This window comes from Oncorhynchus clarkii, chromosome 14, assembly GCF_045791955.1.
Source record: "Oncorhynchus clarkii lewisi isolate Uvic-CL-2024 chromosome 14, UVic_Ocla_1.0, whole genome shotgun sequence".
Taxonomy (NCBI): Eukaryota; Metazoa; Chordata; class Actinopteri; order Salmoniformes; family Salmonidae; genus Oncorhynchus; species Oncorhynchus clarkii.
Window position 1 is genome coordinate 16,974,559 of NC_092160.1, and position 26,421 is coordinate 17,000,979.

The 26,421-nt window shown below is 42.4% G+C and overlaps 1 protein-coding gene across 1 annotated transcript in view; it reads left to right on the forward strand.

Moving 5' to 3' along the window:
- LOC139366354 (teneurin-3) overlaps nucleotides 1-26,421 on the forward strand; it is a 147,973-nt gene that overhangs the window by 61,519 nt on the left and 60,033 nt on the right. The window contains exons 4-10 of the mRNA XM_071103736.1: nucleotides 5,708-5,946; nucleotides 10,742-10,867; nucleotides 12,361-12,575; nucleotides 14,946-15,156; nucleotides 17,507-17,608; nucleotides 19,740-19,934; nucleotides 23,959-24,159. Coding sequence (XP_070959837.1) covers nucleotides 5,708-5,946; nucleotides 10,742-10,867; nucleotides 12,361-12,575; nucleotides 14,946-15,156; nucleotides 17,507-17,608; nucleotides 19,740-19,934; nucleotides 23,959-24,159 — 1,289 coding nt within the window. The remainder of the gene's footprint in view (nucleotides 1-5,707; nucleotides 5,947-10,741; nucleotides 10,868-12,360; nucleotides 12,576-14,945; nucleotides 15,157-17,506; nucleotides 17,609-19,739; nucleotides 19,935-23,958; nucleotides 24,160-26,421) is intronic.

The following is a 26,421-nucleotide window of genomic DNA, read 5'->3' on the forward strand; positions in this document are numbered from 1 at the left end:
GCCAATATAACCCTGTTATTACCTCCTCTGTTCTGTTCCGGACTGTTCCCTACCACTATGGATACATCCACATCTCATAAGTGTGTGGAGGGCTTTCAATCAACCACTCAGGTTCCACTTTTTAACACTCGCCTCTATAGAAATACAGATATTTTCAATTAGTGTTATACAAAGGTGCCACTGAATCCCATTTATGTGTGAATTGCTATTGGCCTCGAGAGGAAAGTCGCCCAGGTCATTATCCTTTAAATGTGGTGCCCTCCCAGATTAGTTTTAAAAATGAACCAAATGTGTAAAATTGGTTTATAATATATTTATACCAGATATACTATAAGTACTGTTCTCAATAAGGTGCAGTTAGGCTGTCTCGTGCGTCCTGTGGAATCCAGTTAAACTCTCTGTCACACATATTCAATAAAGAGCATTTGAAACGGCTATTATGACACAGCTTCAACGTTTGTGGTTCCACACGCTACTGTTATAAATGGTCTGTCGGCCCTCATCAGATTCACCTGTCAGGGGAGTCTGCTCGTAAAATGAAATTATGTCTGGAGTCTAAAATCATGCAACGATAGAATGTCAGGATGGGTGCCTTACTCCTGAAAGAATAGAGAGTAGGTCTCTGTCTTCTATGGGAAATTCTTCCAGATATATTTTTTTTAAAGCTATGAAAATAATTTGTGTACTGTACATGGACTGCATTAGTAAATACTTAATTAGATTGTGGTGTTTTTAAATGATTATCATTAAAAATCAACAACAGATCATCCATCTCTCATGTTGTGACCGTGATGCACACATCCCCCAAGTACTCAAACAACACTTTCATGTCTTAAAGCGAGTCAAACAACATTACTTGGTTATGTGCAGCAGCCCGGGCGCAGTGGGGAAGCATCTCAAAATGGCGCCACTCTGATCTCTGCAACATGGCCCAGAAACACCAGGGGGCTGCCCCCTGAAATACTGTCACACAGATGTGTGCTGCTGCACTAGGTTAGCACCTGCTACCAGTTCCCCTGCTGAGAGAGCAGGTGGTTCCATAGGATAGCGGGGGGGCGAAGAAAAAAAGTGAAACAGAGATAGGGAGAGCTAAAAAAGAAGAAGGGAGCAAGAGTCCGAAAGAGGGAGAAAAAATAGAGAGAGAGGAAGGGAGAGATACTGATAGGACGAGAGAGAAAAAAAGTGGGAGGGACAGTGAGAGAGAAAGGGAGAGAGAGATGGACTTAGGTGCCTGCCACATCGGTAGGCTGTCTTGGTCATGGATTAAAGAGCCGTATTATTCCATCATTTTACCTTGAAATGCTAATGCTAACAATACGATGGCTAATAGGCAGATTACATAGTCAAAGGGTGTTTGTGCTCATTGTTTCTGATGTGCAGAAGGGCTTAGCCCAGGTCCAAATCTACCCACTGTATGTTTTGTCTTTTGTCCTCCTCAAGTGTTTCAAATGTCAAACTGATGACGAGGAAGTGAGTAGAGCAATGGAACCCGGCTCTTGCTATTACTTTTGTGCGATGGCCATTTCAAAGAGACGTACACGCTCATGCACGCATGCACACACACACATCAATAGAGCTGCCAGGATTAGCATAGTAATGTGCTTCATTTCGTCACACTCCTTCTAATTGATTACAGACGATCATCCTGTGTGTATAGCCGCAGACGTTTATCACGCCACTGTGTTTGGTAATCATTTCCAAAAGCATTTCATTTTACCCACCACTGTTAGCAGGCAGTCTGTTAGCCAAGTTAATATTCAGAACACAATACTGCAATACTGCTTTTCAACATTTTGCCATTTTATTCAACAGAAAATGTGTGCCAAAAGGCAGCTTTGTGTTACAGTGGATTTTAGTGATCTAACGCATAATTTTCACAGTAAAGTTCCCCTTTAAAAAAATTCAGGATTAAGGGCAGAGAAAACCATTGGTTTACTAAGAAACTTACTAAAATTATAAGGGATCAAAATGCTATGTGGGCTAAAGCAAGACGGACTGGTTCGGTAGATGATTTGATGGCTTTTAAACGTCTTCGAAATATGGGGGTGGCTATGATCCGTAAATTGAAAGCAGACCACTACCTGAAATCTACTTCAGATAATTTAAAAAATCCATCCAAATTTTGGCAAGTAGTCATAAGTTTGGAGTGCAACAAAGATACACCGCTTCCCAAACAATTGTTGGTAGACACACTGATTGTAACTGAGAGAACCTCCATTCTGAAAGCCTTGAATCAAAATTGTTTAGATGCAGCCAGTTTATTTGAAAAGGTATAATTAAGCCCCCTATGAAATTACCTGACACCCCTGTGCACTCCTTCACCAGATTCTCCTTTTCATCCTTCCCTGTTTCAGAAGTGTGTAAAGCCTTGAAAGAAATTGATGGACAAAAATCCCCTGGCCCTGATGAACTACACCCCTGCTTCTTACACCTAGCTGCAGACATCATTGCTCCCCCTTAACATGTATTTTTAACCTCACGCTTGATGTTAAGGAAATCACCAAGTTATGGAAATCTGTTTTTGTACTGCCTCTCCTGAAAGGTGGAGATCCTTCCCTACTTGACAACTATCGACACATATCAAAATTGTTTGTACTGTCAAAGGTACTGGAGTCCTTAGTTAGTAGGCAGCTAAAGGCCTACTTCCAGGTCTAGCCACAGCACTATTTCAGCAACATTGAAGGTTTTAAATGACATCCACTGTGCTCTTGACAAGAAGTTACATTGTGTGTCTGTCTTTATTGATTTGTCGAAGGCATTTGACACCGTGGACCATGCTGTGTTAATGCAAAGGTTAAAATGTTGTGGAATTACTGGTCATGCTCTAGATTGTTTTATAAATTACCTATCAAATCGTACACAATGTGTAGTGGCGGATGGTTGTAAATCTGAGTACATAGAGGTGTGCTCAGGTGTTCCACAAGGTTCTATTTCGGGCCCACTGTTGTTCATTTTGTATATCAACAACATTGGGAATCTTATTGAAACAGCAGATGTGAATTTTTATCTATATGATACTGTTCTATATTCAAGTGGTAGTAGTTTATCTTTAGCTTTTGAAAATGCCCAAAGAGCATTTAACATCATACAAAAAAATCTGTATGATTTAAAGCTGGTTCTAAATTTGGGTAAAACAACATGCATGGTATTTTCAAATGCCAGGCATGTTACTAATGATGTCATTGCTACGTTGGCTGGACATACTATAGAGCAAGTTAAAGTGTACAAATATTTGGGTGTGTGGGTTGATGATAAGCTGAGCTTCACTGTGCATGTAGAGAACTTGATAGGAAGCTCGTGCTGAGAATAGATTTTTATTACCGGCATAAGGCCTGTTTTTCTTAGGAGGCCAGGAAGGAGCTGGTACGATGTACATTACTGGCGGTTTTAGAGTTTAGTGATGTTATATATCTGCAGGCCTCAACCACTGTCCTGAGAGCATTGTGATCTCCACAGCACTGTTGGCTGGTTGTCATTGACCTTGCGTAGGCTTAAATACTGGTATACACTGATTTATAAGGCCATATTGTGCCATTTTATCTCTGTTAATTTTTAATCAGGTCCATAAATAAATATAAATTCCTACTCTAAATGTGCTTCTAACAGTACCAAAAATTAGAACAAGTCATGGTAGAAAGAGTTTTAGTTACTCCGTGGTCCTGGAATTCTCTCCTGAACATTTTGAAATTTGATGATCTAGTTTCATTGGTTGAGTTTAAACACTTGATCGATGTATATATCATAGAAGAGTGTAATTGTCTTTTGGACAGCTGTTTTTTAGTCAAGACTTTTGTGTTTTTTAACGTAATATGTAATTGTTGTATTGTATGTGTGTTTTATAGTTTTGTTTAATGTTGTGTTAGTCTATGTAAATTGTTTTGTCTGAAACGTTGTCCCCCCTGCAGCTATTGGACCAGGTCTCTCTTGGAAAAGAGATGTAATCTCAATGAGAAAAACCTGGATAAATAAAGGTTAAATTAATAAAAAAATAAATATAAAATGCTTAATATTCTGTAGATGAGTAGTGGGACTTGATATTCAATAATTCAGATTGTGAACTAACCATTTGATTGTGAACTAACTTTTTGGCCTTTTTATTCAATATCAACTATGTGTGAAATGAAATCATTTGGTGCATTCTCTCTCGTAAATAGACCCCTATAACCACCGTATGCTCATTCTCGTAGACAAGCAGCTCTTAAATTGGCCCCAGTTATTCACTGTATGCTCAAATCAATATCACTGCACAAATCCTTACTGAACTACCTCAGAAATAGGTGTACCGCCAACCCTTTTCTCTGACCAAACAGTGAGATGAATCCATCAATCATCAACCTTGGAGAAAAGAAAAACAGACATATTACAGATCACTAAGCTCATAATACACTTGACCTCCAACTTTTCACACAAGCTGCTGAATACACCATACATCCTGCCAGATCCGCGAACACCCCTGTTCAGATACCACACTCTTCATTCTCCGTGACATGCTGTACTCTTTCACAGAGAGAGACTTATACTATCCATGACTATGCTTGTCAATTGGGGCTTAGAAATGCCATACAACCCATATTAGACATTTGTGCTATTAGAAAACCATTGATCAGATGCATTAACGAAACAACATGGCTGTGGCAAGGCTGTGGTAATTTAAGTGTTGGCATGGAAAGTGACAGTTAACTAGGTTAATAAATAATTTAGCAGATGCTTTAATAAAAAGGAACTTAAAATGTGACAGTGACATGTTGTAATGTGGAGGTAAGGAAGGGGAAGTAGAATGATGGCTTTATAAACTCATGGGTATATTTATGTATCAAACCCCAAATGGCACCAATAGGCTAGTGGGACAGCAGAAAGATTCTTACCAACAGTTAGTGGAGGGCCAATCCCATAGCCTGGCACACACTTCATGCCCACAGGTGCCGGATCAACCACCCCAACAAAACACATGAATGCGAGCCCTGATGTAACAAACCAAGAACCAACCTCACAGGTACAACGGTTAGTGAGATAATGCAACATAAAGAACATAAATTGCAATTACTCACAGTTCCCTAGCACACTTGCTACAATATTGAGAGAATTGAACCCTCAACGCTGGTGTGGTCAGCATCATGCTCCAACCCACTGAGACAGTTGAACCCTTGTTATTTCTACTGTTAGCAGTATTGACAAGAAGGGGCTGTAAAAGTTTAATTACACAGAGAACACTTCAAATGGTAAGTCTGTCACATTTTACTAGGTCCAACCTGCACACATTTAGCCATTAATCCGTAAGTGATAGCAAAAGAGGCATCAAGGCTTAATTTATCTACTTCAGAGGTTTCCACGCGGGTTAAAGAAGTTAAGTGGCAAAGCCAGAGTGGTGCTTGTGATTAAACCTCCTTAATTACCCCAGGTATAATGGCCTATTAGTCGGTCCCTGTAGTTAAAGAGCAAGTGGGAGATGATTGTTTTTATGAGGTACTTTTAGCTTCACCTTTTACAATGTCAGGGTTAGTACTGAGGCCTATCCTATTGAATATACAATTCACATTGGAGAATAATGATATGTCCATGGTTTCTCTTGCAAAAATATGTTGTTTCAATGATTATCCTGAATAAATAAAGGTTTAATAGGAATATACAGTACACCCAAATAAATGTGTATTTGATTCTGTATTCATTATCTAATATGAATTTGTATTTTTCTGGTTTGTTTCCCTAGACACTTCCTCTTTAAGACGGGCACAGGAACAACCCCTTTCTTCGGCACGGCAACCCCAGGTTACACCATGGCAACTGGGGCGGTGTACTCCACCCCGGCACGTCCACTACCCAGAAACACCCTCTCCAGAGGGGCTTTCAAGTTCAAGAAGTCGCCCAAGCACTGCTCTTGGAGATGCACCGCCCTGAGCGCAGTGGGCATGGCTGTCCTGCTTTCAATCATGCTCTGCTACTGTATAGGTAACTATTGCCCCTCCTTGTGACTATCGCCCCTCCTTGTGACAATGGTCCCTCCTTGTTGCTACGGCCTCTCTTTGTAACTATGGTCCCTCCTTGTAACTACTATGGCTCCTCCTTGTGACTATGGCCCCTCCTTGTGAATATGGCCTCTCCTGGTGACTACGGGCCATCCTTATAACTATGGCCCCTCCTTGTAACTATGGCCCCTTCTTTGAACTATGCCCCCTCCTTTTAACTATGCCTCCCCTTGTGACTATGGCCCCTACTTGTAACTATGGCTCCTCCTTTTAACTATGCCCCCTCATTTTAACTATGCCCCCCCCTTGTGACTATGGCCCCTCCTTGTGACTATGGCCCCTCTTTGTAACTACTATGGCTCCTCCTTGTGACTATGGCCCATCCTTGTGACTATGGCCCCTCCTTGTGACTATGGGCCCTCCTTGTAACTATGGCCCCTCCTTGTAACTATGGCCCCTCCTTTTAACTATGCCCCCCCTTGTGACTATGGCCCCTCCTTGTGACTATGGCCCCTCTTTGTGACTATGGGCCTTCCTTGTAACTATGGCCCCTCCTTGTGACTATAGCCCCCCCCCCCACCCCCCCCCCCTTTAACTATGGCCCCTCCTTGTGACTATGGCCCTTCCTTGTGATTATGGCCCTTCCTTCTAACTATGGCCCCTTCTTGTGACTATGGTGCCTCCTTGTGACTATGGCCACCTCCTTGTAACTATGGCCCTTCCTTGCGACTATAGCCCCCCCCCATTTAACTCTGCCCGCCCTTGTGACTATGGCCTTTCCTTGTGGCTATGGCTCCTCCTTGTAACTATGGCCCCTCCTTGTGACTATGGCCACACCTTGTGACTGTGGCCCCTCCTTGTCACTATTGCCCCTCCTTGTAACTATGACTCCTCCATGTGACTATGGCCCCCCTATGTGACTATGGCCCCCTTTGTGACTATGGCCTTTCCTTGTGACTATGGCCCCTCGATGTGACTATGACCCCTCCTTGTAACTATGGCCCCTCCTTGTGACTATGGCCCCTCCTTGTGATTATGGCCTTTCTTTCTAACTATGGCCCCTCGTTGTGACTATGACAGCTCCTTGTGAGTATGGCCCGTCCATGTGATTGTGGCCCCTTCTTCTAACTTTGGCTGCTCCTTGTAGTATGGCCCCTCCTTGTGACTGTGGCCCATCCTTGTGACTATGGCAGCCCTTTGTGACTATGGCCCGTCATTTTAACTATGCCCTCCCTTGTGACTAAGGCCCCTCTTTGTGACTATGGCTTCTTCTTGTGACTATGGCTCCCCTTTGTGACTATGGCCCCTCCTTGTGACTTTGGCCCATCCATGTGATTATGGCCCCTCCTTCTAACCATGGCCGCTCCTTGTAGTATGGCCCCTCCTTGTGACTATGGCCCCTCCTTGTGAATATGGCAGCCCTTTGTGACTATGGCCCATCCTTGTGATTATGGCCCCTCCTTCTAACTATGGCACCTCCTTCTAGTATGGCCCCTTCTTGTGACTGTGGCCCCTCCATTGACTCTGGCCTCTCCGTGTGACTATGGCACCTCCTTGTGACTCCTTGTGACTATGGCCCATCCTTGTGATTATGGCCCCTCCTTCTAACTATGGCACCTCCTTCTAGTATGGCTCCTCCTTGTGACAATGGCCCTCCTTGTAACTATGGCCCCTCCTTGTGACTATGACCCCTCCATGTAACTAAGGCCCCTCCTTGTAACTATAGCCCCTCCTTCTGACTATGGCCCCCCATTTTTCTTATGCCCCCCTCGTGACTATGGCCCCTCTTTGACTATGACTATAGCTTCTTCTTGTGACTATGGCAGCCTTGTAGTATGGCCCCTCCTTGTGACTATGTTCCCTCCTTGTGACTATGGGCCCTCCTTGTTTACATTGTTGTATTAGTGCATAGTTCACCATGACCCTCCCTCATTGCTCTGCTTATGCTCTATATACTGTGGTATAAACAGACGACTAAGCAAGCCTCGAGCATTGCTCAGGTGTTTTAGAGGAGGCTTAGCACTCTTAACACCCACTCTCCAAAGATGAAGCTGTGGATAGAAAAAGCATAAGAACTAGCTGGACAACTACTGTACTACAACTTGGCCTTTCAAATATATTATCCTTGCAAATATAAATGGCTTTCCATTCAACGTAAGTGGTGCACCAGCCTTCAGTTCTCAGTGATCCAGCCCCACAGAGTGACAACACTGACATGATCCATCCCCACAGAGCAGAATCACTGGCATGACCCAGCCCCATAGAGCAGTATGATTGACATGACCCATTCCCACAGAGTGACATCACTGACATGATCCAGCCCCACAGAGCAGAATCACTGGCATGACCCAGCCCCATAGAGCAGTATGATTGACATGACCCATCCTCACAGAGTGACATCATTGACATGACCCATCCCCACAGTGACATCACTGACATGACTCAGCCCCACAGAGCAGCATCATTGACATGACCCATCCCCACAGTGACATCACTGACATGACTCAGCCCCACAGAGCAGCATCATTGACATGACCCAGCCCCACAGAGCAGCATCACTGACATGACCAAGACCCACAGATCAGCATCACTGACATGACCCAGCCCCACAGAGTGACATCACTGACATATCCCAGCTCCACAGGAGCCCTGAAAGACAGACACAGTTGAAATCCCCCTCGACACCCTACAATGACACTGTCAGAAGAAACAAAATGCCAGCACCCCAGTCACATTAGGTTATCACAAGGTTATCACTTGTCATGACTGACCTTCTCCCAACCGATTTGCAACATTGTGACAATGTCATGTGCTGATGGGGCATAACCCCCAAAAAGGGAACTATCCTAAGAAGTTGAAAGCCTTCTTCACCAAAGCATTTTGAGAAGAGGCGATGAGAGAGGATGTGAGGAATCGAGAGCTATAAAGATTTTCTGGTGCAACAAAATCTCTTCAAGGAAGTGCTTTCATCTCGACCAGGAAGCTAGGAACACAGGCTTTAGTTTAACGCATCAACCTCACCCATAGGACAAAATTCCACTTCAGAAGGGGCTTTGTCTGGTTTTTACACCAACCTTTAGCAGCTTGACCACAGCGATAAAATGGGTGGAGATTTATCTGTCCTTTCTGTCCTCCTGAGTCATACACTCTCTTAATCTTGGGCTGTGTGACTTTCCCCTGAACTGCCGTAGCATTCTCATGGTGCTGAAGGGAGGACAGGATAACATGCTCGTATAGAGAGAAATATGTCTGGAGAAATGAGGCAATGGAGAAAAAGTATGGAGAGTGCTCTCCATAGCAGAGGGCCATTACAGTGCTATATTAATATCCATGTATATTATCTCTATCATCTGGACCTGCCATGTGTTTTTGATTCATGATATCGTGCTCTGTCATTGGTTGCATGTGATTTTGCTGTGCATGTTTGGTGGGTTGGCTTGTTTCTGGATTCCGCGTGTATAGCTTATGAGTGCGCCAATGGCTTTAAGGTGTGTGTGTTTGTGTGTGTGTGGTCTCGTGAGTGCATGAGTGTGTTTCCTATGTGGGAGTTCTTTTGATTGTGAGTGTGTGAGTTAAACAGATACAGGCCTTCTTTGCCAGTTGCCTCAGGTTGAGTTTTTCACCTTCCTCTCTTTCATCTGCAGCCAAAACACCTGCCAGGTGCGATGTCTTAAATAGCTTATGTATGCACTAGCACACTCCGCCTCTGCCAGCCCACAGATAAGAACACAGTCCGATACATACGTACAAGCACACATCATTCTGCCTTGGTCTCTCTCTGTCTCTCTGTCTCTCTCTCTGTCTCTCTCTCTCTCTCTGTCTCTCTCCCTCTCCAATTCCGTATTCTCTATGATTCTGCTTCATCCCTTGTGAATTAGCTATGTTTTTTAAGCAGTCAATACCCCATACCCTCCCCTGCCCGTTTGAAAAAAGTTCCACCTCAGATCAAAACACTGGGAAATCAGAGTTTTGCCTCCTCAGCACGACTCCCCGGCTGGCGATCTTTGAAGGAGCCTCGCCCTCTCACTGTGTTCATAGAAGACCCAGTTTCCCCAAACAACAAGACATGCAGCTTAATAGCAATCTATTCAGAGACAGAGGTTGGAGGAAGAACATGGCGGTTTGGTTGGTTACGTAAGAGAATTAGAGAGTTTGAGGCTTGAAGCCTCTTTGACCTTCTTTCTGACGCACACAAATACATACACTTGGGGTTTCCAGATGCTTTGATTTGGGCTGTCATTATGTTGCTGCACGTTGTCCACCTCCTCCTGTCTGTTTGGTGACAATATTCGGGTTTTTAAATAGAACGTCCCGCTGCGCTCTTTGATGCAGTGCTGTTTGTGTTAATGAACAGCGCTCCCCAAAGAGACACAACAGTGTTCCTCGTTTCCTCAGTATTGATTGAGCTTGCTGTGTCTGGCCCCTGTTGGGTTTTACAGTAGAGCACTTAGCCTACATGTGGCGCACCCATAGTAAGGATAACCTAGTACAAAATAATTCCTACTCTTTAGTATTTTTCAGGCATGTTTCTTGAAGATACAGGGAAGTATAGGAAGGAAAGAGTGAAGGAAGGAAGGAGGGATGGAAGGAACTGAGTCATGACCACTTTCATGTGCTGAGTGCGGGGGTGCTAACTGCCAAGCCACCACAGGGCACAAAATGATGTATTGTCTGATCTATTTTTCCTAGAAATGCTGTGCAGCACGCATTTTGTTTTGTAATGATTTGATTGATTGCCCTAACCCTAGCATATTCCACTGTTTTTGTTCACTTTACAGCAATGCACTTTTTCGGACTCAACTGGCAACTTCAAGAAACGGAAAACAAACCAGCGGTTGAGAACGGAGGGGGGAAGGCTTTGCCCACTCAACCAAGCATAGTGACAGTACTCTCAGTTGACTATGGTAAGGACCTTAGCCCTTGACCTACTTCTTTACCTACTTGTTATATCTGTAGATTACATTTGGGGAAGGAACACATATTTTTGATTAAGTTTCTAGCCTTTAATTGCACTGGATGTTTGTTTGTTTGTCCATTTTGCTTTGTGAATGTTATGCGTATGGCTCAGCACAAAAACGGTCCCAGACTGGAGCCTATCCTATACTGTAGGTACCTTCTGAATTGTGAACGACAGAGTCCAAACAGCTTTAACACATTCAGCCTTTACCAGTAGGTGTCTGTCATCTTGTATGCAATGTCTGCCACATGCATGCCACCTTTCTTCACCTTTACAAAAAAAGGCCACTGATTTAATTTAAATCTCTTAAGGATTGGACCATTTTTTAAAATGTTTTGCCTAAAATTACATACCCAAATCGAACTGCCTGTAGCTCAGGATATGAATATTCTTGATACCATTTGAAAGGAAACAGTTTGAAGTTTGTAGAAATGTGTAACACATAATATAACACATTCGATCTGGTAAAAGATAATACAAACAAAAAAACATGTGTTTTCAAATATAATTTTTTTCATCATCTTTGAAAGGCAAGAGAAAGGCCATAATATAATATTGCAGTTTTGGAACCATTTAGATCTTGGCCACTAGATGGCAGCAGTGTGTGTGCAAAGTCCAATATTGATCCAGCGATCCATTGCAATACTGCACAGTATTTTGTAATAATGTGTCTTTATTTCAACCAAACAAAAACTCTGGAAGTCCATTGTAAGAAAGATATTTATCCTAAGTGGTTTTTGAAATAAATATCAGGCAAAAATGCTCTAAATGCGTTTCATGTGAGAATGACTCATGCTCAAGTGTTTTTTTGTTGCTTGCTAACCTTTTAAAATCATCACTTCCTTGTCCTGTTGTTTTGTTACTGTACCAGGTAATGAATCAGCTAGTACATTTAGATCCTAGACATTTAGCAGTGAATCACAAGTACCACACAAAAGATAGGGAAATCAATGTCGAAGAACAAGAAGGCCCATTATTAAGCTCCCAATTCACCACTTTATTGACTACGATTCGATCTGAAACTGATCTTCGTCAGGTCAAAACAATATATAATAATCAATGGTGAAACAATCTGTTCCAGTCTCATGATGAAGCAATCACCTGAGGTCTATTTGAGTGGGAATAAAGAAGTTTCTATCATCAACTGTGCCAGGAAATAGAAATACCTGGAACTACTGAAGCTGTCTGGTATTTCCATGTTTGACTGACTTAATGAGCAAGACTCATATCTATAAGGGCCCGGGATACACACTGGGCCAGGGATATAGACTGGGAGTCATGTGTCTGCATAATTTTATTTAAATTAAGGTAATATTGAGAAATATTATTTTGTTGAAAATGGAATCAATGCAGATGAAAACTGTATACAACTGTGGTGAGCTTGACTTCACAAAATGTCCATCTAGCTTTATCTCAGTGTTCTCTCTTTCTCCCTTCCAGGCAGGACTGGTGCTGTCCATCAAGAGAACAACTCCATTGACACTGGGCAAGTGGAAGTGGGCCGAAGGGTAGGTCAGGGAATACCGCCTGGGGTGTTCTGGCGCTCTCGGCTGGCTATGGAGCAGCCACGTTTCCTCAAGTTCAACATCTCTGTTCAGAAGAATGCACTGGTTGGGGCCTACGGGAGGAAGGGTCTCCCACCATCTCACACACAGGTAAATGGTACATTAGTTGGGTAGGGGGTATGGCAACTGCTCGGCTTCCAGCCTCGGACCGCAAGGAACTACAGAGGGTAGTGCATACGGCCCAGTACATCATTGGGGCAAAGCTTCCTGCCATCCGGGACCTCTATACCAGGCGGTGTCAGACGATGGCCCCAGAAATTGTCAAAGACTCCAGCCACCCTAGTCATACACTCTTCTCTCTGTTACAGCAGCGCAAGCGGTACCAGAGCGCCAAGTCTAGGTCTAAAAGGCTTAACAGCTTCTACCCCCAAGCCCTAACACTCCTGAACAGCTAATCAAAGGGCTACCCAGACCCCTCGTTTAAGCTATGCATAGTCACTTTAACTCTACCTACATATACATATTACCTCAATTACCCCCGCACATTGACTCTTTACCGGTATCCCCTGTATATAGCCTCGCTATTGTTATTTTACTGCTACTGTTTAATTATTTGTTACTTACATTTTTTCTTTTCTATTTTTTTTACTTATCAATCAACTAATTTTTCTAACAGGGTTGACCGTAACAGGTTTGATGATTTCATCTTAAATCAGCCATAAATTGAGACAGGTGGAATGTAAGCTTGTTGTGTGCAACACAGTGTCAATTGAACGCAAGCTTCACCAAACAAATGTCATTGTTAAAACATTTCTAGCCATGTTATGCATGACCCGCTCAGTTTTCCACCACAAAACACCATAAAATGGCCAAAAAGAGTAGAACCACCTGCTTTTACAGCATGATTGGACTATTAGATAGATGTTAAATCTGTCTTTTGAAAAATCAAAATGTTTAAGGGAATAGCTTTACCATATTAATATGAGAGTTCAGTTCACGTAACTGGGTTGACCTTAAAATGAGACAGAGGTAAATCAATCACTAATCACACACACAAAAAAAGAATCTTCAGAAATTACTTTAAAAAAATAACTAGGTCAATGATGGTGAGAACTTTGGTGGTAAGTGGGTTAAAATCTTCCTAGAAGTGACAGGGGGACATGTCAAAATGCTGAATTTTGGCACTTAAAAAATATTGATTGAATTTTCCATGTGGTCTATATTGACGGGCACATAATGTAATATTACAGGCTTTTAAAATTCAATATTGGTGCACATTTTATATCTAGAATATCAAAGGGATAGAAAAGGCACTATTTTTGTAGAATGACCTGGCTATTTTCCACTTTACCCTAGAGAGAAATCTTTCAACTTCACCTTCTTGACATTCTCTGACTTGACTTGAAGAAGAGCCTCTTTCGCGTGCCGGAAATTGGGCCACTATCGAATGAAAAAAAAAAAAGAAATACAAATGACAACAGGAAAGAAGGGATTACTCTTCTAAGGTAAAATAAAAAAGGAACCCAACTCAATCAAATACAACAAACAGAGAAGCCTCCTTTTATGTCCAAGGCAATTGCTGCGCTGGCCCGCTCAAGACTGTCAATGCCTAGACACGAAGTCAACCGCCACTGCCTTAGAAACGGTCCGTTAATTTGCCAGGGCGATAAATCGATGCGTTTACTTAACTTAGCATGAACGACCCCAATGAGACCCCAATGAGAGATATTGACCGTTGGTTACATTCACAGCTTGAGGAGAGGAACAACTTTAAAGTGCGTCACCAATCGCCCAAAAGAAAATAATACAACTAAATTTGTTCGTAAGTGTCTTACTCTGCATGATTCATCAATTGCCTTAAACTAGGTTTTGTGAAGAAATGATCAACACTAGTTTGAATTCCCAGGTGTAGCTAATAATTATTTGTGGTTCATCAGCTGGCCTGGCTCGGCTTGGCCTCTTGTTCATTATTATTTGCTCCTATTGTTAGATTGAGATAAGCCTTTGCCAAGCAATCAAGATGTACACACTGGCCTGGGAGTAAAGGAATGGTTGGGTTCTGGACTTTTATTACTTGGCCCCCTGGCCACCAACACATAAAAAACTGCCTACATCCACATCTCTTCTCTGCTCCTCTCAAAAGGGTTTAAACCACTGAGTGTTGACTTCTCTCACCCTAACTTTAATGCTTTATTTCCTATCAATACTGAGTCAGTTGGAGGGATGCTTGGTGTCATGTCCCCTGTAGGTCCTATTTCCGATACTAAATCCTTTTTTAATGTGCCATTTTCTACTTTCAACTCCCTGTGTTGTGTTCGTTTGTGTGAATTTAATGTCTCCTTTAATGTCAAATTAGAAAAAAATTTAAACAGAGATTTTCCCTCTATGCACCTGGAACTACAGAATGTCACCGTTATTGTAAATGTTTATACATTTACATAAATGTATATGTCGCACATCATATGTCATGAAGTGACCCATTACTTAGTCCCAACTGACCTCTGCTTGACCTTTCTTCAGTATGACTTTGTGGAGCTGCTGGATGGCAGCAGGCTCATCGCCAAAGAGAGGTGGGCTCCCACGGCGCAGGAGACCAGGGGGCGGATGGAGCGCCAGGTCAGCCTCCACCAAGCTGGCTTCATCCAGTATCTGGACTCTGGGGTGTGGCATCTGGCTTTCTACAATGATGGGAAAAGCCTGGAGACAGTATCATACAACACCATCATCCTGGGTAAGCATAACATGGAAATAATGTAGAAAATTGATGTAGAAATGGATGAGGTGAATATTTTCAATTATATTGAATTGCTGGAAAAGGCACTTGGAGAACGTTTACCACAACTAAGAGAATAACTGGGTAGTTGACAGGCCAGATCAACATATACATTAATCAATCATTTAAACTGGATCTACAGACTGTATAATGCAAGCAAAATGTGTTGTTGGGCTTTTGGCTTAATGAATTGTGTTATGCACATTTTATGTCTCTACATTGCAGGAATATCGCTATCCCTTAGGCTTTTCATTGTTGTGCGTGCTCAGGAATTGTACTGTGGGAAAACAGAAAACATGCTAAGTTAATGTTTTGCATTAGGGAATTCCATCGATACATTTCTAAAGATATGAAGTTATCGAAATCCAAGGTCAAAGTTGCCCGGATGTGTTGAAACTGACAGCCCAGTAGTGTACAGTCAATGCAAGTCTTCAAAAGCAATAAAAACGAAAAAGTTTGCCCACTTAACACAATCGAAAGGAGCTCCCAGCCTAGGGGGAGTGCCCATTATGAGCGCTGGTCTGTTGAACGAACACAAGACGTGTCAGTGGGATATGTCAGATTAACTTCAACTCAGAGAGAGGATTTACAAAGATTGATCCCGTTGCTTGTGTGGGCATGATCAGTCATGAGATGTTCATGCGGAGAAAGAAATGTCAAAGAACTAGAAATGCACTGTGAAATGTAAAATGGGTTGCATGGGTTCGTGATGGGTTCGTGATGGGTTGCATTCGTGATGGGCAAGACGGCATGGGAGTTGTCAGGCTACAGCAGATGAGAGGTACACACATACCAACATAGAGTACACTGTACATTCATGCAATAAGCCAGTGTTTCCCAACCGTGGTCCTCCAGTACCCCCAACAGTACACATTTTATTGTAACCCTGGACAAGCACACCTGATTCAACTTCTCAACTAATCATCAAGCCTCAATGAGGTGTGTTTGTCCAGGGCTACAACAAAAATGTGTACTGTTGGGGGTACTCGAGGACCAGGGTTGGGAAACACTGCAATAAGAGAATGTGGCTGTGTAGAAATGTAAGTTGGAATAGTATGTGACATCATAGTAGTGATATGAAATCCAATCAAATGTGTTGGATATTGTGTTGATATTGATCATGTGTTGATATTGCTATTGTGTTGATATTGATAATGTGTTGATATTGATAATGGGTTGATATTGCTATTGTGTTGATATTGATAATGTGTTGATATTGATATTGTGTGGATATTGATATTGATAATGTGTTCATATGGATAATGTATTGATATTGATACTGATCATGTGTTGAAATTAATTGTGTGTCGATATTGATCATGTGTAGACATTAATATTGTGTTGATATCAATATTTTGTTGATGTTGATGTTGATATTGATATTGGTAATGTGTTGATATTGATAATGTGTTGATATTGATATTGTGTGGATATTGATATTGATATTGGTAATGTGTTGATATTGGATGATGTAATGAAATGATATATGCAGCGATGAAAATATTTTTTTTTTATTTTTTTTTTATTTGTTTCAATATTGAACAGAACTGGAATTGGTCAAACTCTCAGTTTAAAACATCTACAAAATGATCCTCTTTCCCTAAAAGCTTGATGGTCATGACTTTTTTACATGAAATGGGAGGTTAACTTGGCCCCAGACAATCAATCTGAGATTGATTTAAGTTTCAGTCATGGGATTTTTGCTTGAACCGTGTATGTGTGGTTGGCACATTTTAGAGGTGTGATATCTCAATCTTGTGCAAGAACATCTGACTGAAAAAAAGTATGAACTCGTTTGCCATGCCAGTAACCAGGTTTCAATCCAACCATTTCATACAGATGAATTACCTGACGCTGCTAAAAACAGGAAATGTCAGTACAATTTCTTAAATGTCCACAGACAATTTGTTCGCTAGAAATGGTGGGATCTTTTTGTGTCTGTAAAATGAATTATGTGAGAGAACTGGTGGTGGAAACGCATTTATGTGCAAATAGTGATATAATTGGAAAGGGAAATTAATGGGGGGATACCTAGTATGAATGCATTTAACACAACCCCTCTGAATCAGAGAGGTGCGAGGGGTTGCCGTCATCAGTGCCCGGTTAACCATCATATCGAAGTATATTTGGAGTTACGCAATTATATGTTGGGTGGTCCTCCCACTACGACTCGGGAGACCATGCTGTATATTAGGCTACAAATTAAATAAATTATGATGAACTTCACAGGGTAGAGAAAGTGCACAGTGATGAGCGTGATGCTACTTTCCAATAAATATCGAGGGTCTTATTCTTTTTGTCCCAACAGAGTCGGTTATGGAGTGCTCACACAACTGTTATGGGAATGGAGAGTGTGTGTCCAGCTCCTGCCATTGTTTCCCAGGGTTCATTGGGCCGTACTGTTCAAGAGGTATCTTTTTCCCAACTCCTCATCTATCTATTGATATCGCAACCTATACATGAGCAAGCTTCAATGGACAAATATTGGCTATTTTTTTTTAATTAATTACCATGTGCATGTGATATTTGTTCTTAGTTTAGGGTTAGGTTTAAGCTAAATGTCAGGGTTAGGTTTAGGTTAAGGGTTAGGTTTAGACTAATGGTCAGGGTTAGCACTAATCGTTCAAATCAAATATTTGGATAGGAAGTGTTGTACTCCAGTCCTTTTTACTGTAGCATGGAAAGATAGTGATTGGTTGATTTAAGGTTGTGTCAACACTGCAGCTATACAATAGACTATCACTCAAATGTATTTATGAAGCCCTTCTTACATCAGCTGATGTCACAAAGTGCTGTACAGAAACCCAGCCTAAAACCCCAAACAGCAAGCAATGCAGGTGTAGAAGCACAGTGGCAAGGAAAATCTCCATAGAAAGGCCAGAACCTAGGAAGAAACCTAGAGAGGAACCAGGCTATGAGGGGTGGCCAGTCCTCTTCTGGCTGTGCCGGGTGGAGATTATAACAGAACATGGCCAAGATGTTCAAATGTTCATAGATGACCAGCAGGGTCAAATAATAATAATCACAGTAGTTGTCAAGGGTGCAACAGGTCAGCACCTCAGGAGTAAATGTCAGTTGGCTTTTCATAGCCGTTCATTCAGAGTATCTCTACTGCTCCTGCTGTCTCTAAAGAGTTGAAAACAGCAGGCCTGGGACAGGTAGCACGTCCGGTGAACAGGTCAGGGTTCCATAGCCGCAGGCAGAACAGTTGAAACTGGAGCAGCAGCACGGCCAGGGGGACTGGGTACAGCAAGGAGTCATCAGGCCAGGTAGTCCTGAGGTATGGTCCAAGGGCTCAGGTCCTCCGGGAGAGAGAAAGAAAGAAAGAAAAAAAGAGAGAAAGAGAGAAAGAAAGAGAAAAAGAAAGAGAATTAGAGAGAACATACTTAAATTCACGCAGGACATTGGATAAGACAGGAGAAATACTCCAGTAATAACAGACTACTGCAGTATAAATACTGGAGGCTGAGACAGGAGGGGTCGGGAGACACCGTGGCCCCATCTGACAATACCCCTGGACAGGGCCAAACAGGCAGGATATAACCACACCCACTTTGCCAAAGCACAGCCCCCACACCACTAGAGGAATATCTTCAACCACCAAGGCCGAGTATAGCTCACAAAGTGGGAGGGGGGGGGGGGGGGGGGGGGGGGGGGGGGGGGGGCAACCTGGACAGGAAGATCACGTCAGTGACTCAACCCACTCAAGTGACGCACCCCTCCTAGGGACGGCATGGAAGAGCACCAGTAAGCCAGTGACTCAGCCCCTGTAATAGGGTTAGAGGCAGAGAATCCCAGTGGAGAGAGGGGAACCGGCCAGGCAGAGACAGCAAGGGCGGTTAGTTGCTCCAGTGCCTTTCCGTTCACCTTCACACTCCTGGGCCAGACTACACTCAATCATAGGACCTACTGAAGAGCTGAGCCTTCAATAAATACTTAAAGGTTGAGACTGAGTCTGCGTCTCTCACATGAGTAGGCAGACCATTCCATAAAAATGGAGCTCTATAGGAGAAAGCCCTGCCTCCAGCTGTTTGCTTAGAAATTCTAGGGACAGTAAGGAGGCATGCATCTTGTGACCGTAGCGTAAGTGTAGGTATGTATGGCAGGACCAAATCGGAAAGATCGGTAGGAGCAAGCCCATGTAATGCTTTGTAGTTTAGCAGTAAAACCTTGAAATCAGCCCTTTCCTTAACAGTAAGCCAGTGTAGAGAGGCTTAGCACTGTAGTAATATGATCAAATTTGTTGGTTCTAGTCAGGATTCTAGCAGCCGTATTTAGCATTAACTGAAGTTTATTTAGTGCTTTATCTGGGTAGCCGGAAAGTAGAGCATTGCAGTAGTCTAACCTAGAAGTAACAAAAGCATGGATTAATTTTTCTGCATCATTTTTGGAGAGAAAGTTTCTGATTTTTGCAATTTACGTAGATGGAAAAAAGCTGTCCTTGAAACAGTCTTGATATGTTCGTCAAAAGAGAGATCAGGGTTCAGAGTAACTAATATGCTTTATATACTATTGAGTAACATTGTTTCTTCCCACAACAGCTGCCTGTCCTGTCCTATGCAGTGGCAATGGCCAGTACACCAGGGGGCGCTGTCAGTGCTACAGTGGATGGAAGGGCACAGAGTGTGACGTGCCTACTACCCAGTGTGTAGACCCCCAATGTGGAGGCCATGGGATTTGTGTGATGGGCAACTGTGTGTGTAATGCCGGCCACAAGGGAAGCAACTGTCACCAAGGTACACCACAAAAATATGTATTGTCACCGTTCGATTTCCCAGCCTGTCGGCGATGTATACAGTACTTATACAACTTAAACAATAGCTCTTTTCAACTTCACCAAGCAAATAATTCCTTTTGTTCCTCCATCGATACTCTGCATGCATTAACTCCCTCCAACCATTTAGCCACCACAGGTATGGATTGGAATTGATTCTGAATTGTCCATCCAATGTGATTGCTTCAGTGCGCTCCCGAACAAGAACCCTGTGAGATTCAATATCTCTCAGTCTGGGTCTATTTCTCATTGTTATCGAAAATACTTCTCGCTATCCCCTCTACCTCTTCTCCCCCTGTTCAGTCAGTTTAACTTCATTGATCCCAATTCAGACAGAGGCAATTCACTTGTCAGATGTACATCTGCAGATCAGTGACCCAATGTGTAAAATCTTATTGAGTTGAGGGAGTAATTAAATAAAACTGTTGCGCTCATTGTGAAGTGAATTAAGAGAGAAAGTACATAAGTGCTATTGTGGAATTATGCAGGAACGGTTGGACAATGTTGTCAGTGGACTCAAACTGGACATTTGGTTCTTGTTTGATGATGGTACAAGGTATTGCCTTACAGTCCCTTCAGAAAATATTCACACCCCTTGTGTTGTGTTACAGCCTGAATTTAAAAGTTATTACATTTAGATGTCCTTTGTCACTGGCTGACTCACAATACCACATATTGTCAAAGTGGAATTATTTTTTTAGAAATATTTACAAATTAATAAAACATGTAAGGCTGAAATGTCTTCAGTCAATAAGTATTCAACCCCTTTATTATGGCAAGCCTAAATAAGTTCAAGGGTAAACAACGACCTAATCTCTATACCCCACATATACAATTATATGTAAGGTCCCTCAGTCAAGCAGTGAATTTCAAACACAGATTCAACCACAAAGACAAGGGATGTTTTCCAGTACCTCACAAAGAAGAGAACCTATTGGTAGATTCGTAAAAATAAAATAAAAAGCAGACATTGAATATCCCTTTGAGCATGGTGAAGTTATTAATTACACTTTGGATGGTATATCCATACACCCAGTCACCAAAGGATACAGGTGTCCCTCCTAACTCAGTTGCCGGAGAGGAAGGAAACCGCTCAGGGATGGTGACTTTAAAACAGTTACAGAGTGTAATGGCTGTGATAGGAGAAAACTGAGGATGGATCAACAACATTGTACAGTAGTTACTCCACAATACTAACCTAAATGACAGAGTGAAAAGAAAGAAGCCTGTACAGAACACAAATATTTCAAAACATGCATCCTGTTTGAAATATGGCACTAAAGTAAAACTTCAAACAAATTGGAAAATAAATTAACTTTATGTTCTGAGTAGAAAGCGTTATGTTTTGGGGGGATAAATTGAACCCATTACTGAGTTCTATTCTTCATATGTTCAAGCATAGTGGTGGCTGGATCATGTTATGAGTATGCTTGTCATCAGCAACAACTAGGGAGTTTTGGGGGGATAAAAAAAACAGTATACAGCTAAGCACAGGCAAAATCCTCGAGGAAAACCTGGTATAGTCTGCTTTCAAACAGACACTGGGAGACAAATTCACCTTTCAGCAGGACAATACCCTAAAACACAAGGCTATATCTACCCCTGAGTTGCTTGTCAAGATGATATTGAATGTTCCTGAGTGGCCGAGTTACAGTTTTGACTGAAAGCGGCTTGAAAATCTATGGCAAGACTTGAATGTGGCTGTCTAGCAATGATCAACAACCAACTTGACAGACCATGCAAAACGTGTACATGCTGACCAAACGTGCCATCGTGCGTATGTTGATTTTGTTCCCCACACCAGAAGCGATCAGGACAGGCAGGTTGAAATATCAAAACAAACTCTGAACCAATTATATTCATTTGGGGACAGGTCAAAAAGCATTAAACATTTATGGCAATTTAGTTAGCTAGCTTGCTTTTGCTAGCTAATTTGTCCTGGTATATAAACATTGGGTTGTTGTTTTACCTGAAATGCACAAGGTCCTCACCTCTGACAATTAATCCACAGATAAAACGGTAAACCGAATTAGTTTCTCATCATCTCTCCTCCTTCTTTTTCTTCTTTGGACTTTAAATGACGGTTGGCAACAAACTTTACAGTGCATTACTACAACCTACTGGAGTGTGGATGTCAGTTCATCTTTCCCACGTGGGTATATGCTCCTAAAAACCAATGAGGAGATTTGAGAGGCAGGATTTGCAGCATGTTGAGTGTCACAAATTGAACCAACTTCTATTTTAGCACCTTGCCACGCAGACACTTACTGTGGCGTGCGAGCAGTGTGGGTGCAATGATTGAATAACATGTATGTGTACATTTATTTTGCGACACGAGAGGTGTGGTCAGCATGGGGCGGCAGGGTAGCCTAGTGGTTATAGCGTTGGACTAGTAACCGGAAGGTTGCCCCTGAACAGGCAGTTAACCCACTGTTCCTAGGCCGTCATTGAAAATAAGAATTTGTTCTTAAAACTTCTTGCGACTCTCAAACCCGGATCCGGGAGCGTAATCATCGCCTCAAACTAATTAGCATAACGCAGCGGACATAAATATCCCTAGAAAGTATTCCTATTCATGAAAATCACAAATGAAATGTATTGAGACACAGCTTAGCCTTTTGTTAATCACACTGTCATCTCCGATTTTCAAAAAATGCTTTACAGCCAACGCTAGACAAGCATTTGTGTAAGTTTATCATAGCCTAGCATAGCATTATGCTCTGCTAGCAGCAGGCAACATTTTCACGATAATAAGAAAAACAATCAAATTAAATAATTTACCTTTGAAGAACTTCGAATGTTTTCACTCAGGAGACTCCCAGTTAGATAGCAAATGTTCCTTTTTTCCAAAAATATTATTTTTGTAGGCGAAATAGCTCCCGTTTGTTCTTCACGTTTGGCTGAGAAATCGACTGGAAAATGCGGTAACTACAACGCCAAACTTTTTTCCAAATTAGCTCCATAATATCGACAGAAACATGGCAAATATTGTTTAGAATCAATCCTCAAGGTGTTTTTCACATATCTATTCAATAATATATCCGTCGGGACAATTGCTTTCTCATTCGAAGCGATTGGAAAAATGGCTACTTCTGTACTTTACGCAAGATTTTCTGCGGGAGCCATCATGTGACCACTTGCTCAATGTGGTCCCTTACGGCTATTCTGTAACATAAATGCGTAAAAAGACGTCACAATGATGTAGACACCTTGGGGAATACGTAGAAAGCGTAAGCTCATTCGTAGCCCATTTACAACCATATAAGGAGTCATTGGCATGCAGCGCTTTCAAAAAATGGGGCACTTCCTGATTGGATTTTTATCTGGGTTTCGCCTGTAACATCAGTTCTGTTGCACTCAAAGACAAGATCTTTGCAGTTTCCTATCCAAAGCTGTCAATTATATGCATAGTCGAGCATCTTGTCGTGACAAAATATCCCGTTTAAAACGGGAACGTTTTTTATCCAAAAATTTAAATACTGCCCCCTAGTCACAAAAGTAACTGACTTGCCTAGTTAAATAAAGGTAAAATTAAAATAAATAAAAAATGTTAGAGACTCACAGCTGTCATCGCTGCCAAAGGTGCTTCTACAAAGTATTGACTCAGAGGTGTGAATACTAATGTAAATGAGATATTTCTGTATTTAAGTTTCAATAAATGTGCTTACATTTTTTTAAATATATGTTTTCACTTTGTCATTATGGGGTATTGTGTGTAGATAGGTGGACATTATTTTGGGGCTGTAACACAACTACAGATGGAATAAGCCAATGGGTATGAATATTTTCTGAAGGCACTATGATTAGAACCAAATTATTCTCAATGAGTCGCTGAGATCAATATACTTGTATGTGTTTGCTAAAAGGCTGTACTAGTAATAAGCTGGCTATGGAGCATGTTCATATGTTTAGTTGTTTGTTTCATGATTAAGTCATCCCATATACAGTAGTTGAATCATCTCCTTTCCTTTCTCTTGTTTTCCTAGCGGACTGTCTGGATCCAACCTGCTCGGGCCACGGAGCCTGCCACCACAGTGAATGCCACTGTAACCCGGGCTGGGGCGGAATCGGCTGTGAGATCCTGAAGAGCACGTGTCCTGAACAGTGCTCCAGCCACGGAACCTTCCACACCGAGACAGGCACCTGTGTCTGTGAGGCTAACTGGACAGGCTCCGACTGCTCTTTAGGTCAGACAACACTCTCTAACTTTTTATTTCGGGTTTAGCTGTCTGGCTTTGTGTTGTGTGTGAGGAGACTCCTCCAGTGAGGAAAAGGATGATGGTCCTCATTAATATGAGGAACATGTTAGACATTTAGTTTGTTTTCTTGTAGGTACTTTGCCAGTTTGAGGGCTGTGCTTTGGTTTTAGTAATCGGTTCATTTGTTTAAAAGACAAGGTGATTCATACTCAATGTCCTTCTCTAGAATGGGTTTTATTTAGTTTAGTCTAATCGCAGTGCCGAATTAGTACCTGCATCTGCAGTTCACAGTTGGAGACCCAAATTGAGTAGCGTCACATTGGAACCTACTGGGTTTTTAACTATCTGGAGCTAAGATTGATTAAGCCGCACATTTACTTGATTGTGCGATTGAAATCTGAGGGGTTTTGCGTAAGAGGGTGTACTGTAAGTCTGAAATGATGGATGAGATGAAAACCTAGACTGCTGGCAGGAAAGAATAATGGGAATTTAGGGGACCAGGGAATTTGTCTCAATTTATTCACTTTCAGACAACATCCAAAGTAAGGCCATTTGTTATTCTATAAAATACTTTTGAAATTCAGGACAGAGTCCCTCTTTCCTGCCATGAAACATCCATTGCCGGTCGATGTCAAAAATTCTACATTGAGGGCCTCCCGGGTGGCGCAGTGGTTAAGGGCGCTGTACTGCAGCGCCAGCTGTGCCATCAGAGTTCCTGGGTTCGCGCCCAGGCTCTGTCGTAACCGGCCGCGACCGGGAGGTCCGTGGGGCGACGCACAATTGGCCTAGCGTCGCCCGGGGTAGGGAGGGCTTGGTCGGTAGGGGTGTCCTTGTCTCATCGCGCACCAGCGACTCCTGTGGCGGGCTGGGCGCAGTGTGCGCCAACCAAGGTGGCCAGGTGCACGGTGTTTCCTCCGGCGCATTGGTGCGGCTGGCTTCCGGGTTGGATGCGTGCTGTGTTAAGAAGCAGTGCGGCTTGGTTGGGTTGTGTATCGGAGGACGCATGACTTTCAACCGTCGTCTCTTCCGAGCCCGTACGGGAGTTGTAGCGATGAGACAATTGGATACCACGAAATTGGGGAGAAAAAGGGGTCAATTTAAAAAAAATAAAAAAAAAAATTCTACATTGAAGGGAGTGAGGTTAGCTTACTTAAGCAGCCGTCCAAACTTGTATTTGCCCACCTGGGTAGTAGTCAAGGTTTCTCTCTTAATTATCTCAGCAGTTCCACTTCAATTAAATCAACTTTAATTAACAAGCGGCGTGGCATAGATCGACCACCCACTCTGCCATCGTGCCAGAGTCAGGTGCTTGCTAAAAGCAGATAAACACCTTTGCGCTAATGAAAAATTGATTTCATGGATTCTTTGGGAGGGGGGGGCCCTTGGAATCGAACAATCCCCCTCCAGAGGCATGGTTAAAATTCTGGAGTGTCGTCTAAGCTTAATCAGAGACCCACCAAGGTCTGTCAATCGAAGAAAAACTCCATTCAGAGGGCGATGAAAGCAACCTATTAAAAAAGTGCAAATTAAGGTAGGTGAGGTGGTTTCACTTGTAAGCGGAAAACAGAAAAATTAGTGAATTTTAAAACCTTGACGTGTTATCCTCAAGGATATTCACAAGGGTGCTAGGTGGACTAGATTTGTGTCGATATTTTCTTAAACTTACTCAACTACTTTTAATGGGTGGGTGGCGGACTGCTTTTTCCTGTAGCCTACTTGAAGTAAGGTTTTTTCAAATCTTAGAAAGTCTGTTCTTGCTGTCTGAACGGCTGCTGGGGTGACATTTCAAAGTGTTCTGGAGCCTCTGAAGGCAATACTGGGTCAGTTCCTGTGAATAAACCATTCCCTTCATGGTTTCATGTGGTTTTCCCTCAATAATAGAATGGAGCTTTTAGTATGGTTTGTAGCATGCCAGTGACTGAAGCACTCTCCTTGGTCTCCTACTACCTGTGGATTCAGTAATGAGAGTTTCTCACCCACACCGCCTGCTGTCTGACTACATAGAGACATCTGCTTAAGTAGTTGGTCTTATGCTTTTGTGGTCCTTGGTGACTAAAATAAGTGAGTTGACCTGCTTATTCGAAAGCCTGTAGGTCTAAAGATGTCTCAAGCTAGCCTTTTACTTCAGTCTCTTGTAAATGTTGTGGGATTTAACGTTACAGGATCAAGCTGAAATCATTGGGGATAACTGACGGCAAATGTAAAAACCTTGTTTAGTCTGCTCTGCCAGTTAAATAAATGAAAACGAAG